Source organism: Lepus europaeus, chromosome 10 (genome assembly GCF_033115175.1).
Source record: "Lepus europaeus isolate LE1 chromosome 10, mLepTim1.pri, whole genome shotgun sequence".
Classification (NCBI taxonomy): domain Eukaryota; kingdom Metazoa; phylum Chordata; class Mammalia; order Lagomorpha; family Leporidae; genus Lepus; species Lepus europaeus.
The window spans coordinates 29,801,070-29,817,373 of record NC_084836.1 but is presented as its reverse complement, the minus strand read 5'-3'; the positions used below and the strand labels follow the sequence as shown (position 1 = coordinate 29,817,373).

Sequence of the window (16,304 nt, the reverse complement as noted above, 5' to 3'; positions counted from 1 at the left end):
AGATTGGGATGAGGAATGAGGAGTATGGTTAGAATATGCTAGGTGATAGGAGCCAGCTCTGTGGCACAGTGGGTTAAAGCCCTGGCCTGAAGTGCCTCATCCCGTATGGGCACAGTTCTAGTTCAAAGACGCATTATTTCTAGGGAATTGAATTCACAGTCTCACATTTGGAAGGAAACTCATGTTTCACTTGATAAAATTTCATTGTCCTTGGGGCCAGCGCCGTGGCACAGTAGGTTAATCCTCCGCCTGTGGCGCCGGTATCCCATATGGCTGCCGGGTTCTAGTCCCAGCTGCTCCTCTTCCAATCCAGCTCTCTGCTATGGCCTGGGAAAGGAGTAGAAGATGGCCCAAGTCCTTAGGCCCCTGAACCCACGTGGGAGACCCAGAAGAAGATTCTGGCTCCTGGCTTCGGATCAGTGCAGCTCCTGCCATTGCAGCCATCTGGGGCGTGAACCAGCAGATGGAAGACCTTTCTCTCTCTCTCTCTCTCTCTCTCTCTCTCTCTCTCTCTAACTCTCTCTGTAACTTTGTCTTTCAAATAAATAAAATAAAGATAAAAAAAGAATATACTAGGTGACAAGAACATCAAGTGCAAAGTCTTAAGCATTTAGCATAGAGTATTGCTCCCTCAAAACCCAACATTCAAATAATTGGGCTGAAGTGCAGTGCAATGAAGGAGGGAGAACAATTAGCAGGAAGATACTTGCAACACCCAGGACTGTATTTTAAAAAATAGCTTTATTGAGCATATTTCACTATCAAATGTATCCTCTTCAATCATACAGTTCAGTAATTTTAGTTGAAAAAAATGACAGTTTTACTTGAACAAATCTTCAGTCACTGAGTGAAAATGATATATATTTAGAACTGATGACATCATAGCATTTGTGAAATGTGTTTTCACTTATTACTTCAAAGACAAAATATGTAGCTTAATGAGATTTAAAATAACTCAAACTTTCTGCTATATTGGTTATATAAAAAAAAAAAGCTGAACTTTCTTTATCCAGAAAGATGGAAACATGTCATTTCATAGCACATGGGAATACTTTAGGATTGAATTTAATTCAATGCATAAACATTAAAGTAGAAAACTGAATTTGACAATTTTTTTCTCTGAAAACTAGAAGTCAAATAAGGTTTTTCTTGCTCCTTTTTCTCTTCCACGTCTAATTCTTAGACATTTTTTCATGAAAGCTTTCATTTTCTTTCTAAAGAAGTTTTGTACACAAAAAAGATGTATTTTGACTTGGAAAAGAACTTTAAAAATGTCTAAGATATCTATCAGAATAGAATATGAATACGTATGTGCCTTGTACTTAAATCAAGAGAGAAAATAAATTTCAAGGCAGAAACCAGAGTTGTAGCAGTGACTGCAGCCACTGCTATGGGCCGGTGCACCCCATATCCAAAGGCCAGTTTGAGTCCCAGCTACTGAGTTTCCAGTCTACTTTCTAATGATCCTGGAAGGCAGCAGAGGAATGCCAAAGTACTCGGGTCCCTGTCACCCAGTGGGACACCTAGATTGCATTTCTGGATCCTGGCATCGGCCTAACTTGGCCTCAGCTGATGCAACCTTTTGGAGAGAATTAGGACAGGGAAGACCCTTCTCTCTCTCTCTCCCTAACCTGCGTCACTATGCTTTTAAAGAAACTAATAAATAAACCTTTAAATTGAATAAATTAATAAGAGGAGAGAGAAAAAGAAGTAAGTTTGTTACTGTGGATCAACATGCTGTTTTAAACAGGTTTTTGTATTCTGACTTCCTTCTGTTTGATTTGTTAACTTGGAGCTTTGGGCATACCTTATTGGAAGAAGCCTACCTGAAGGTGAAGAGCTCGTAGATTTTCTGGGAGTGGCAGAGGGATGTGGTCCAAGTTGTTATCAGTGAGGTAGAGATGATGGAGATCATACATATCCTGTGAACATTTCACATGCAAGGATTTAATAGCCACTAATTGTGCATGCAGCTATTTTAATAACATGGTCCAGGTTTGTCTTGTACAGTTGAAAGAAACTAGTTTTCACATTACTAGGCACTAAAAATGAGTTATGAAAAATGGATCATAAGCAAATATTTCTTCATGAAAATGAAACATGTTTCTTCAATCTCTAGGAAGAGCCTTGCTTTGTTCAGTCTCATTTTCTCGGTTTAAACGAGGCAACTACTCATGAAAGACATTCTGTATTGGTGCTTAGAGGATTTTGGCAAGATATAGCAAGAATTTCCTCTGTTTTAGAAGTATGGAGAAATGAGAATTCCTCCACAACAAAAGCCTGTTAGCCCAAGTACCCAGAAAGTGGCCACCTAGCAAGACAGAAAGCAGACAACAAAACACTAGCAAAACACTCCAGAGTAGATTGTGACTCCTAACAGCTCATGCCAACATGAGCATGAGCGGGAAGAACCTGTTGCCAAGCTAGAATGAAGTACCCAACCCCTGTGTTCTCCACTAGTGATATCACAGGAGGTCTAGAGGAGAGGCAGGGCTTTCACAACCACCCAGCAGTAACAAGAATAAGGTCACACGACCACTGTGACCTGCCTGGGAATAATGTGATGTGCCTTCAAAGACCAATTTAAAATCATTTGTTTAAGGTACGTTTTGAGGAGCAGCTTGAATGGAGTGAGAGTGGGTGGGAAAGTTTGTTGGTTACTATTCTCAGACTCTTATGCTATTGTTTAGCATAAGCTCTTCACTTAAAAAACAAAATCTGCTCGGTTAACTGAACTCAACCTCCTTTCAAGGTCATTTAGAAGCCTTCTGCCCTCAAAACGCCACCCATACCCAACCCAAGTTGTTGTCCCTATAATCACATAAAAGTCTCTCCCTGAGTTCCTGGTCAACACATATTTTCTGGCTTATACCACTTGCAGCAGCTCCTGTAGATGCATCCTTTGGGTAACCACTCACTTCTTATTCCAGCCCTGCTTTATTTTCATGGTGCTTGAGCACCCACAGCATGTACCAGGACAAAGTATTTCCCAAAAACATGAGAGATGCAATTGTGAAGTTCATTTTGAAAGTCAAGTCTCATTAAATTAAATCCCCTTATAGAAATAAAAAAGGCTGGTCATTAATAGCAAGTCCAGGGGAAAGTGACAGTTTCTTGTATCAGACTTAAAACTTACTTTAAATGCTTCTTGCTTTATCCCTTTCCTTCCAAGTCTATTGTTGCTAATATCAATAAAAGTCAAAGTAGTTGGCAATTCTGGGAGCTGCCTTATTTTGTTGTCACGCAGGACAAGCTCTCGAAGTTGAGGCAGCTTTCGGAATGCATCTTCATCAATCTCAGATATTAAATTTGATGTCAAATCTATCCTTTTTAAATCATCTAGGAAAAAAAATTAAGTACTTAAATAGTCTTGAATATAGTTTACTCAAGTAAAAATCTGAGTATAAATTTTCCCATGTATAACATCTATAAAATTAATTTAATTAACAACTGATAGTTAATAAAAATAATTATTTTATAAAATTTTTTCTCCAAATACTATTCACATTTATGCATTTGTAAATATTGCAACTTGAGCAAAGACATTGGCACATTATATTTAAAATGACTCATCTTTTCTCCACATCCTTTATAAACTTCAGATTTTACTATTTAAAATATTCTCCCAAGGGGCAAGATTTGGCACAGCAGTTTGTATAATCCTTGGGATATCTTCATCTCATTTTGAAAGACCTGGGTTTGAGTAACAGCTCAGCTTCCATTTTCAGCTTCTTGCTAATGTGCATCGTGGGAGACCTCAGATGATGCTCTGACACTCAAGTGAAAGACCCTGACTGAGTTCCAAACTCCTGGTTTTGGCCAGACCCAGCCCTGACTGTTTAGACATTTGGGAAGGGAAGCAATAAGTATATTTCTTTCCCTGTCAATCTGCATTTGTCTCCATCTGTCTCTCTGTGTTTCTTTGCTTTTCAAGTACAATAAAAATAAATATTTTTAAATAAAAACTTTGAAGTACTGGAAAATGGATAGATTTTCTAGCAGTCAAAGATATAAGCATTAAAAAAGAAATCTTCAAATGATTAAAACACTTTATAAAGACAAGTGCCAAAGTTCTTCTAAGTTAGCAACAACTTTGAAATGAGAATGTAGATTTGTTCTGATCAATCATAAAACAGCTATGCTTTAATGGAACCTTTTTAAAAAAAGCCAAATCCTCATAAATATATGACTTGGCATTTACTCTTATGTCATAACATGATAATAAGTTCCAGAGAATAAAACTATTTATGATTTATAGTTAATTAACATAGTTCATTTGAAAATATCAACAACTATGCCATTTCATAATACCATTAAATGTTTTCCTTATCATTATTAAACTCTGACATATTAAATAAAAATGATTGATGAGCCATATTTTAACATTTAACTTTCATTCTACACTGTAAAAAATTTAGTGATGTCTAAAAAAGAATAGAAAGACATTAACGTGACCATCCATACTTAGGCTTGCAAAGTCATTTTTGTTGATCTTTTTAATTCTGTTAAAGCGAGAATAGAAATAAGCAGTATTCTTGGGCAGTGGAGGAATAGCATCAAGTTCATGGTCATCACAGTATACAGTGGTACTTATACAAGTACACAGAAGGCAAGTTGGAAAGTCTGAAAAATAGAAGTAAATAATCATATATAAATAGCAAAATAATTTATAAGACATAATTTGCTTATGAATGCTTGATGAGCAAGATTATAGTCTCATACAGACCATCCCAGTATGTTTCATATTTTCTTATAGTTTTCTGTAAATGGAACATGAAAGTCAAATATATGAATTGCAGCTCCCCCATAACATCTAAAAATTAATTAAAAATATTGAATGGATATAGCTTGACTGTTACTTTCATACTTATTAGAAATTCTATTTTCAAAATATAAATGTTAACATTAGGTTACTTAAAAGTTCACATGTCATACTTCCATCATCTTTGGTTCAGTATTTAAATATTCTATTGAAACCTAATGTGCTTCAAGAAAAAAGTAATAATTTTAATATTCATTCATTCAATACATGTTATTAAACCCTTTATGTGTAAATGACAGTATGCTAGCTTGTGGAACACTGTATAGCACAGAGCAACCCAGTTCTGTTTTATGACAGTATGTGAGATGAATGTCAATCACACAGTTAAATGAAATTGTAACTTTGATAAATATCATATGTGCATAACATGGGAGAATTTGACCCACGCTGAGAGTCATGGGAGGGGTCTCTTCAGAAGGTGATAATGGAGTTGTGATCTGCAGGAAGAGAAGGAGTTGACTATGCACATAGCAAGAAAATGGTATGACAGGCAAGAGAAAAAGCGTGTACCAAGTCCCTTCATTGCGAAGGGGGTTAAAGAAGATCCATGTGTATGAACTCTGAGAGCATTGGAATGTTTAGGCCATAGCAGACACACACATACACACACACATGAGCGCACACACACATGCACACACAGAGCTGTTGCCCCTTCTTCACGCTCTGTCTAGTGGTTGTGTAGAGAACAATGAAGGTTTAAAGGAAACAGAATTAATGCCTGAGAGGAAAGGAGAAGACAATACTGTGGAGGCCAGGTGGAAAGAGTGTTAAGTGGAAGGAAATAATCAACAGCCTAATGCTGGTGAGATGTCAGGTAAATCAATGACAGGAAAATATTACTGTTTAGTTATTACAGTAGGGTGGTTATCCAGGAACTTACTCGAACTGTGTACTCATAGTTTAAAAGCCAAATTCAAGTCAATTAAGGAGAAAGTTGGAGTTAAGGGAATCCTTGAAGCACATACAGACAATGCTGTTGGGATGTCTGATTGTGAGCAGTGAGAAAATAACTGTAATAGGATGTTTGGGTGTCTTGTGTGATGGGGGAGGGGGAATTGAAGTGGGAGGCGTTAGAAGGAAAGGGTCCAGGGGATGAGAGGTTGCATATGAAAAGCATCCTGAGAGAAAAGTTGGAAATAAGCCTCAAAGCACAGTGGCAAGGATTCACATCCTGCATGTGGGAGAACAGGCAGTTCCTCTGTTGTGTTGGGAGGAGAGGAGTCAGGCTACATGGATGCAGACATAGGGAGATGCTATGTCTGGAACCAGAGACCAAGGGTCTGCTGACTGGGAGATTGCATTTTTCTCTGTGAAGGAGGAGGTTAGGACATCTGATGAGCTTGTGGAGTACAGGGAGGAGATGAGAAGGGCTGTTGGATGTCAGATGAATGGAGAAGGTGAGAAGTGATAGGAGAATTGTTCGCATTGTTCGGTGATTAATTCAGCTGTTTACCTGAGACTTTTCTGGTTTTCACATTGAGAGTCACACCAAAATGGAACATTTGGTCACCATAATTAAGAATCCGTTTGCAGAGTGTGATCAGGAACCAATTGTTTACCTACTAAGATCATATTGCTATCATCAAATAAAAAATTACTGCTAACAATCACTTCAGGAATAAAAAAAACTTAAAAATGGAAATCTTGAAATTGTTTTAAAAGCAAGTACTATGAAATATTCAATACTTACTAATTTCTGTAATCATTATAAGTTCATACTTTCTACTTATCAATAAAATTTTAAATTTAAAAGATAAGTAGTTAAAGTCTTTTGAATATTCATGGCCTCATTAATTTAGCAGTAATTGCTTTTATAATTTATATATATTAATGCTGGTTATAATTTAATTCAAGTTTTTCCACTCACAACTCATGCCTACACTATCTATCTTTAAAATGTTATTCTTAGAAGTTTGTATTAAATAGTTAAAATATGACATTTTGATTTTTAATGTTCTTACTATTTTCAAACTGTTGAACTTTGATGAATGTTTGATGTTTTTCTGGAAATCAGAATGTAAAGTGTTTATTTATTTATTTATTTATTTTTTATTTTTGACAGGCAGAGTGGACAGTGAGAGAGAGAGACAGAGAGAAAGGTCTTCCTTTGCCGTTGGTTCACCCTCCAATGGCCGCCGCGGTAGGCACGCTGCGGCCGGCGCACCGCACTGATCCGATGGCAGGAGCCAGGTGCTTCTCCTGGTCTCCCATGGGGTGCAGGGCCCAAGGACTTGGGCCATCCTCCACTGCACTCCCGGGCCACAGCAGAGAGCTGGCCTGGAAGAGGGGCAACCGGGACAGGACCAGTGCCCCGACCGGGACTAGAACCCGGTGTGCCAGCACCACAAGGCAGAGGATTAGCCTAGTGAGCCGCGGTGCTGGCCAGAATGTAAAGTTTTTAACTTCATTATTTACCGTCACACTAGAGACAGAAAGTTCTTAATATTTTATGTTATTCCAAAGTTGACATTATTGAGCCATGTCTTGAACACAGCCTTTAAAAAGAATGGGAATCATGCTACTGTGTTATTCCTGGTTCAGTGAAAGACTCCAAGAGCGTGTACTGCTGCTGTATTGTTAAAAGTAATAATATTCTAGGGATATAAGTTTCTCATTTGGGATGCTTTCTATTGGACATTTGCATTCCTTCTTATTGTGTGTATGTCTTCCTGGCTCTCATTATAGTGTATCTTATATTTAGAGGTTTAACTATGTAAAAAGAATATGAGGCATCATTAATGACAATTTGGTGGTCTGTCTCACATTCTGACCCACTATATTCTACCTCCATAATCCCAGGTATATATGTGGTATGCTGCATTTTAAGTTTCTTACTTATCAAATGCAGAAAACAATGTTATGACACTCCAAGGAATTAATGGACATAAAATATTTAAGTGACTGGCATTTAGAAAGCATACATAGTGGTAATCAGAAACTCATCAAGGCAAAGAGTAGAATGTTGGTTACCAGAAACTGGGGAGAGATAAGGAGAGATGAGATTTTCAACAGATATAAAGTTTCAATTATGCAGGATAAATAAGCTTTAGAAATCTCTCATACAACATAGATAACTCCATGGTATTATTCACTGAAAAAATCATGAAGAAAGTTTACAAAATGGATATACTCCTCTGTAAAGAATAGCAGATTGACAACCACTAACATCTATTACTTTTTACTGTGGACCAGGCATTATTTTCATTTCTGTAATCCTGATAACAATTTTATTAGGAAAGTACTGTTATTTATTAAGTCACCTTTTTTAGATGGAATAAATGATGCGCAAAAATATTTATACCTTGCTCAAGACATAGACCCAGCAATTCGCAGAGCTGGTATTTGAATGCATGTGGTTTGGCTGCTCTGCCTCTCCAAGACTCAGTTTGACTCATGTCCCTTTAGTTCTAGTCTTACTTTGTGCTACATTTCTCTTGCCTCTCCTCTTGTATGCTGCTATGTTCTTTTCAGATGTTTTTCATAATGCTTATAGGATATTATTGCTTCTATATATTTTCTTATACTGGACAGAAAGATCCATGAGAACAATATCATTTCAAAAATCAATTTCATATCTGCAGAACTTGGAATACAGAAATGACCAATACTACCAGGTCTTTGCATTGGGAACCTGCTCATGTGTTATACATCCTCACTATGCTGTTCTTGCTGTCTGAAAATACTCTGGGATGAGTCCTGTTGAATACCTTTAAGGTTGACACTGATAAATTATAATAAGAAATATAGACAAATCATGGAATCACACTTAGCACTAGGGATTGCTTGTCATTAACTGAAATGCCCTGATTTAGACTGTGTTCAGGCCATGCAAGATGCTATTTGATGTCCTAGGATGTTTTCCTCTGTTGCTTCTAGGACTAAGAGAGGACACAAAAGCATGTTTTCCAATAAACACATAGACAAGAACCCAATGACTGGCTTCAAACTGAGTGTACAAATAGCTGTGTGATGTATGGCTAGTTACCACAACTTTGAGTTACAGTTTTCTTGGTAATAATGAAAAAAAAAAAAGCAATACTAGAACATTCACAGAGAACTTATAATATTCCAATGAGATACTGTGAACTGATGAGTCACATGCTCAGTCAATGTAAGATGTTATTACTATAACCATCATTATCACTGCCATCCATTATCACTTTGTATGGCCTGATGTCAAAAGCACAGATTTGACAGTTTATTGATTGTCTCAGGTTTTAGAGAAGCATCCCACCAAAAGGTGTGAAGTAGTGATGCCAGGCAAATAATTCCTCCTAAAATCTTTGGTTATTTGGCCATTTCCATAAGGTTAAAGTAGAATGCTTGGAATTGATCTATTTTAGCACAAAATACAAGTGTAACTGCTGAGTTAAACCTAGCTTGTTCCAACACTTTCTCCTTTGGTCACACAGGGTTCCCTGTGGAGTTGGCACTTGGCAGCTTTGAGAGATGATGAAGTGAACGCAATAATTATTCAGCTATGAAGTGCCCTGACCTTCATTGGTGTGTGGGCCCAGAACCCCTGTGAATTCAGGCTCCTGTGGGGAAGACCCATCAATTAGCCTGGGGGTGGATTCTTCCTCTTCCTCCTCCTGAGTTTCTTCTGGCTGTGGGGGCAGAGTGAGGAGCTCGCTGTTTCCGGAAGGCATCATTGTTGCTATTTCACTCTGAAAAAAAAAGTAAAATTTCATCAAGCAACCTTCTCAGTCACCCTGTGACAGCGATTTCTCACCTGACACTCATGTAAAATGTGTCCATCTTTGCCACCAGAGGGCACTGGTGTTCTGAAGTTCTGCACAGTGTGTCTGGCCTGCATACTTGACAGAGCACATATGGTTCTAGAAATTGTTGTTGTTTCTAATTATTTTATTTCTCAAATCTTGGAAATTGCATCCAGTGTGTTTTGGGGCCTTTTTCTTTTAACATCTTGCTTGTCTGTTCATTTTTGTATGTTTTTAAAAATCTCACTTATTGTTTTCTAGTAATACTTAGTTTTATAAGAGTACATTATTGTAGTGAAAGACTCAAATTAATCCAGAAATGTGCTGAGAAAAACCATAAATCCCCTTAACTCTCTAGTTATAATTTTACTCCCCCTAAAGACAGTAAAGGATAAAAGACTTTTGTGTATTTTTCTGTCCTTTTAATACTTGATTTCCTGGATTCATTACTAAGATTTCACACTTCCTCTAATAGCACTTTACCAAAAAGAATCTGTTCTACTAAAATAAAACAGAATGGTGACAGAAAAACTATATGATTTGATTATGATATACCATTTCTCATATATGTTTAATGATATTGGAATAATATAGACATGAACAGTATTTGGACATGTTAAAATTGACTTTTCACTGAGATTGACAATAGGAGGCCTTTATAAAATTGCAAAAATATTCAACATTCTTTATCAGACTTTTCTTGCTTTTTTACTTGCATATTTGAAGTATTGTTTTGTTTCTAAAGATGTTGTTTGCATTTAAAATAAGCCCTCACTAAATGTCCCTGTCCCCTACAACCTTGTAAGGTTGGCCTAGAAATCTGCTCACCATAACCAGGGGAGGATGACATCCACACTCTTTCTGGGTCAATGTCTTCATCCTAGCCTCAAATTCCAGATTCTCCCTTGACTATACCAACGTGAAGAGCCTTCAGAAACTTCACGGAAAAAAATTTAAAAATTTTTATTTTTGTGCAAAAACTATCTTAAATCCATGCAAATGTTTCATAATATCTACTTTCATGGATCTTTTGAAAGCCCCATGTATGTTCTCTTACTCCTTTCCACTTTTTTCCTTATTTGCTTTCATGAAAAAAGCAAGGAAACATAATTGCTTTTCAAATTAATGACAAAATGATACACAAACTATTCTTTCATCTGTTAGATCAGTATAATTAAACCAGATTTTTTTTATTTTGTAGATACCATAAGGTAAAGATATACGTACTATTTATTGTCCTGACAGATTTGAATATACTATATTTTAAATGAAACTTATCTTTTTTTTAAGAAACCTTAAACTTTTGTCACTTTACATTTCTGAATTACACCTCCTTCTCTGTTTCCACAGTTTATTTTGTCTTGGCATTCACTGTATTGTATTGGTTCCACTACTCTTCTGTGTGTCCAAGCCTACTAGTTGGTAAATGGAGTCATGTCTTTTATATTTGCAACTTTAGGCTATAACATATTAGGCGATAGATCAATAATTAAGTAATTATTTTCAAGATTTGCTTATCTTAAATATATCTGATTCACAGCTCTATGTTTGATTTTAGAGGTTTTGCTGAAAAGATTCAATGAATGTGCTAATGCTTACTTTAAAACATTTAAGTCATGAAATGAAACCCAGAGCAGATTATGCTGTATTTGATACTTTAGGAGCCATACATGAAGGCAGTATAAAGTGTGGCCAGAAAGCTCCAGCTGAGATGACTGGGTGCATTTCTTTAAAGGGAGACATTTGGTTTCCATCAGTAGATTCAGAATGAGACAGATTCAGAAGGAATGAATTTGCACAGAGACCAAAAAGAGGCTCCAGCAAGGGCGGAAATTGAGACAGATGTTTCAGGAATGGGAGCAGCCTAAAGGGAGAAACACATTCCAGACACATTGCCTTGAATCTGTAGCTTTGTAGGAAAGTGTTTGCACATACTTTCTACAGATAATTGTTTTTCCACTGATTTGATGTGAAGCTGTAAGATCTCATTTGTCATCCAGTATAATGAGGCAAAACAGCTTTTGTGTGTATCAGGGACCATTTTGTTCACGCTTGTGAATAAGATGAGAATACACAACTTTTAAAACTAAGGAAAAAGAATTCCTTTTCAGTTAGGCACAATTGTAGAGCTATAATCTCAAGGCACTGTTTGAGGAGAGCCTTTTGTGTTGTAGACACATTTAAACTTACCATTAAATAGAAATGATTTGAGCTTCTTTTTCCCTCTTTTAACAATTTTTCATACTACAATATGAAGATATGAGGCAGTACATGTTAAAAAATGAGTCCAGGGGAACATAAAGACCTGGTTCTCCATGTGGCAGAATTTTATGCTTATGCTGCAAAAACCTAAATTTGGATATAAACACAAATGGCCAGAATACATCCCGGCTCCCTTTCTTGAGCTACAGTTAGTAACACTCAAATGCAAATATAATAGATCCCCTTACATAAATATTCATTAGTTCATCAAGAGTTCTTTTTCCTTTACCTCCTTATTTTACTAACTTGATTATTATTGAATCTGCTGTTAATCTATTCATTATATTTCTCTAAAGTATAGAAACATTATGACATGTAACTTGATCGTAGGCATCACTACACTTGTAGATCTTGGTACCAGTAAGGTTTGATTTACAGTAAATTTTCTCTTCCTCTACTCTTGTTTGCCTGGCTTTAGAACTGTAGCTATTATGTTATGGTAGATTATGCTTATCAGAACATTCATTTAGCATATTATAGCAGAGATGATAAGAGAATAGCCCAAGGGAAGTGACTGGTGAGTTCTCAGAGTGAAGAGAATTTTCAAGAAACAAAAACCCTCAGGCACGCCTCAGTTGCTCCTTGATCAGCCTCGAGTCCATGAAAGCTACCCAGCACCTGAATGTAATTTCCATGTAAATAACTGAAATAGTGTTTGGGTGTCTCAGAAGTTTGTACTCTCCGGAGAAATGAAGACACTCAGTAGAAAAAAATCCCTTTGCATTTCTTGTATCAAATTGTCCTGATACTTTTACCAGCAATATTTATGCTATTGTTACCAATTCTGGAAAAAAAAAAAAAAAACCCTTAAGACTTTTATTTTTTAGCTATCAGCCGAGTTTGAGCAAAGTAGAATCCCTGTAAAAATTCTCAGCACCATTTGAAGTTGTGATAACACTTGGACAGAAGTAATTTTGATTTGGAGCTGACATTATGGTATAGAAAGTACAGAAGGTAAAGCTGCTGCCTCTGATGCCAGAATCCCATATTGGAGTGCTGGCTGCTCCAATGCTGATCAAGCTCCCTGACAATGTACCAGGGAAGGCAATGGATGATTGCTCAAGTTCATGGACCTCTGCCACCCGTGTGGCAAGCCAGGATGGAGTTCCTGACTCCTGGCTTCAGCCTGGTCCAGAGCTCACTTTTGCAGGCATTTGAGGAGTGAATCTGTGGATGGAGCATCTCTCTCTGTTTCTCTCTCTTCTTCTGTTACTCTGCCTTGCAAATAAATATAAATAAATTGCGTAAAATAAATAAATTTGATAAAATCCATTTGTTTCATAGCCAAATGCACATCTATAGGATCCATATAACTTATTGCTACTGTTAAGGTTAATTAACTTGTTCTTCTTAATTTCCAAGAAAAATATGAAAAAAGTCTAGTTAGAAAAACTGAATTAATGTGTTCAGAAATATCAGCAGTCACATTTGCTGATTTCTTTGTCAGTCTTTCCAGTGTAGTCTTATTGACCAACACCTTGATAATACTCGAAAGGTTGTGATGATTATAAACAATTATCTTCAGTTCAGCATTGTGTTTAGTTACTAAAATTTGATGTGGTTTTTATCTTTTTGAATTTTTTTATCTTAGTACTAAACTGCAGCTATAGTGCTATCATGAATACATGAAAGTATCACCAAGTAAATGGGTGAATTGTAACTGATGGACAGTTTACCAGTCTTTGTTATTATCAAAGCAACCAGATTGAATGTCTGTGCCAAGCATTATGCTCAAGTTATGATCAACTTTCCATTTCACTTGTCTGTAGTGTTTTCTATCAATGCCATTTTTTCTATCGATACCATTATTTTTTCTCCCTCATCTTCATGGTCTAAATTACTAACCTCTGTTGCTTGAATACAGCAATAGTCTGTACAAAGGTAGTACCTATGCAGCAAGAATGAACTCTTTTTTTTTTTGACAGGCAGAGTGGATAGTGAGAGAGAGAGAGAGAGAGACAGAGAGAAAGGTCTTCCTTTTTGCCGTTGGTTCACCCTCCAATGGCCGCTGCAGCCGGCGCATCTCGCTGATCCGAAGCCAGGAGCCAGGTGCTTCTCCTGGTCTCCCATGCGGGTGCAGGGCCCAAGGACTTGGACCATCCTCCACTGCCTTCCCGGGCCATAGCAGAGAGCTGGCCTGGAAGAGGGGCAACTGGGATAGAATCCGGCGCCCCAACCGGGACTAGAACCCGGTGTGCCGGCGCCGCAAGGCGGAGGATTAGTCTGTTAAACCACGGCGCCGGCCTAAGAATGAACTCTTAAAAGACAAACTGATCATATCAAGTCTGGTAAAATCGCTTAGTGGTCTTTTCTTGATCTTGATAAAGACAAGACTAATAGCCTTGCAGAGGTACTGTAACATTTTGGTTAAGGGGAAGGATTCAGACTAAATGAGTTTGAATCTAGCTTCACTTTGAGACCTTGGACGAGTTACTTTGCATCCTTGAGCAACAGTTCCTCTATTTGTAAAATCCTGGTCTAAATAATACAGCTGTATTAAGATTGAAAATCTAATGCATATAAAACTTTTAAAAAATAATTCCAGATACATAGTAACTGTCATAAAATGTTTGCTATTATTATTAGAAGAAGTTCAAAAGCCTTTTGCTTACAGGATCCTGTGTGATCTGGTCTGGTTTTTTTTTTTTTAAGCACCCCCTGGCAGTGACATGGGGTGAGAACTAGGTGTTTTTTTTTTTTTAAGATTTATTTTATTTGTTTGAAAGACAGAGTTACAGAGAGGTAGATCCAGAGAAAGAGAGAGGGGGAGAGAGGAAGAGAGAGAAAGAGAGAGAGAGAGAGAGAGAGGTCTTCCATCTGCTGGTTTACTCTCCAAATGGCTACAATGGCTGGAGCTGAGCTGATCCAAAGCCAGGAGCCAGGAGCTTCTTCCAGGTTTCCCACATGGGTGCAGGGGTCTAAAGACTTGAGCTGTCTTCCACTGCTTTCCCAGGCCATAGCAGAAAGCTGGATCGGAAGTGGAGCAGCCGGGACTCAAACTGGCACCCATATGGGATGCTGGTGCTGCGGGTCAGGGCTTTAACCTGCTGCGCCATAGTGCCAGCCCCGATCTGCTCCTTCTGTATGCACCTATCCTACAAATCATACCAGTTAGGCTGTTTTGCCATATGGTTAAGCTGCCTACTCTGTCTTTAATTCTTCATAATATCAATGCTCCTTTCATAGGACATTGACATGCAATAGTCCTTCTGATTGTGTCTGACCCAGCTCTCTGCTGTGGCCCGGAAAAGCAGTGTATGATGGCCCAAGTGCTTGGGCCCCTGTTCCCTCATGGGAGACCCAGAAAAGGCTCCTGGCTCCTGGCCTTGGATCAGCCTAGCCCCAGCCATTTTGGGCCATTTGTGGAGTGAAGCAGCAGATGGAAGATGTTTCTCTCTGTTTTCAATTCTAACCCTCAAATAAATAAAATATTTTTTTAAAAAAAGGGCATCTCAGATGAGACTAATAAAGTCTGGGCAGATCTGAGCTCTCCTGGAAGTTGAATGCAAATACATGAGTGAACACAGAGCAAACCAGAAGCACAACAGAACACAAATAGTGGAACTATAGAATTGCAAACTATACAAATTACTGTTTTAAGTTACCAAAATTTGGAATTGTTTTTTTTTTTCACAATCAAAAATTACTGATACACTTTTTTTTTTAAAGATTTATTTATTTATATGAAAGTCAGAGTTACACACAGAGAGAGGAGAGGCAGAGAGAGAGGTCTTCCATCCGCTGGTTCACTCCCCATTTGGCCGCAATGTCCAGAGCTGCACAGATCAGGAGCCAGGAGCTTCTTCCAGGTCTCCCACGTGGGTGCAGGACCCAAGGACTTGGGTCATCTTCCACTGTTTTCCCAGGCCACAATGCCACAACAGAAAGCTGGATCGGAAGTGGAGCAGCTAGGACTTGAACCGTCGCCTATATGGGATGCTGGCTCTGCAGGTGGTGGCTTTATCCACTACGCCACAGTGCTGGCCCCGTGATACACTTTAAAAAGATTTATTTATTTGAAAGGCAGACTGACACAGAAAGAGAGATGGGGAGAGAGAGAGAGAGAGAGAGAGAGAGAGAGAGAGAGAGAGAGAGAGAAATTTCCCGAATGGCCACAGCCAGGAACTGGCATTGTGATGTAGCGGGTAATCTGCTGTCTGTGATACTGGAATCCCATATTGGAACATCAGTTTGAGTTCATTTGCTTCCCTTCTGATCCAGCTCCCTGCTAATGCAGCTGGGAACACAGAGGAAGATGACCCAAGGTCTTAGGTCTCTGCCATCCACATGAGAGACCCATTTGGAGTTTCTGGCTCCTGGCTTCAATTGGCCTATTCCTGGCTGTTTCAGCCATGTGGGGAATGAATTAGTGGATGAAAGCTCTCTCCATGTCTCTCTGTCACTCTGCCTCTCAAAAAATTAAAATAAATCCTTAAAATATCATTTAACATTGATGTTAAATACAATCAGAATTTTCTCTTTCTTTTATGAGAAATAAA

General features: G+C 38.0%; 1 protein-coding gene across 1 annotated transcript in view; it reads right to left on the bottom strand.

Annotated features, from left to right (window-relative positions):
• EPYC (epiphycan) overlaps nt 1–16,304 on the bottom strand; it is a 36,268-nt gene that overhangs the window by 634 nt on the left and 19,330 nt on the right. Inside the window, exons 3-6 of the mRNA XM_062202030.1 lie at nt 9,318–9,489; nt 4,465–4,623; nt 3,137–3,339; nt 1,827–1,922 (exon numbers count right to left, since the gene is read on the bottom strand). Coding sequence (XP_062058014.1) covers nt 1,827–1,922; nt 3,137–3,339; nt 4,465–4,623; nt 9,318–9,489 — 630 coding nt within the window. The remainder of the gene's footprint in view (nt 1–1,826; nt 1,923–3,136; nt 3,340–4,464; nt 4,624–9,317; nt 9,490–16,304) is intronic.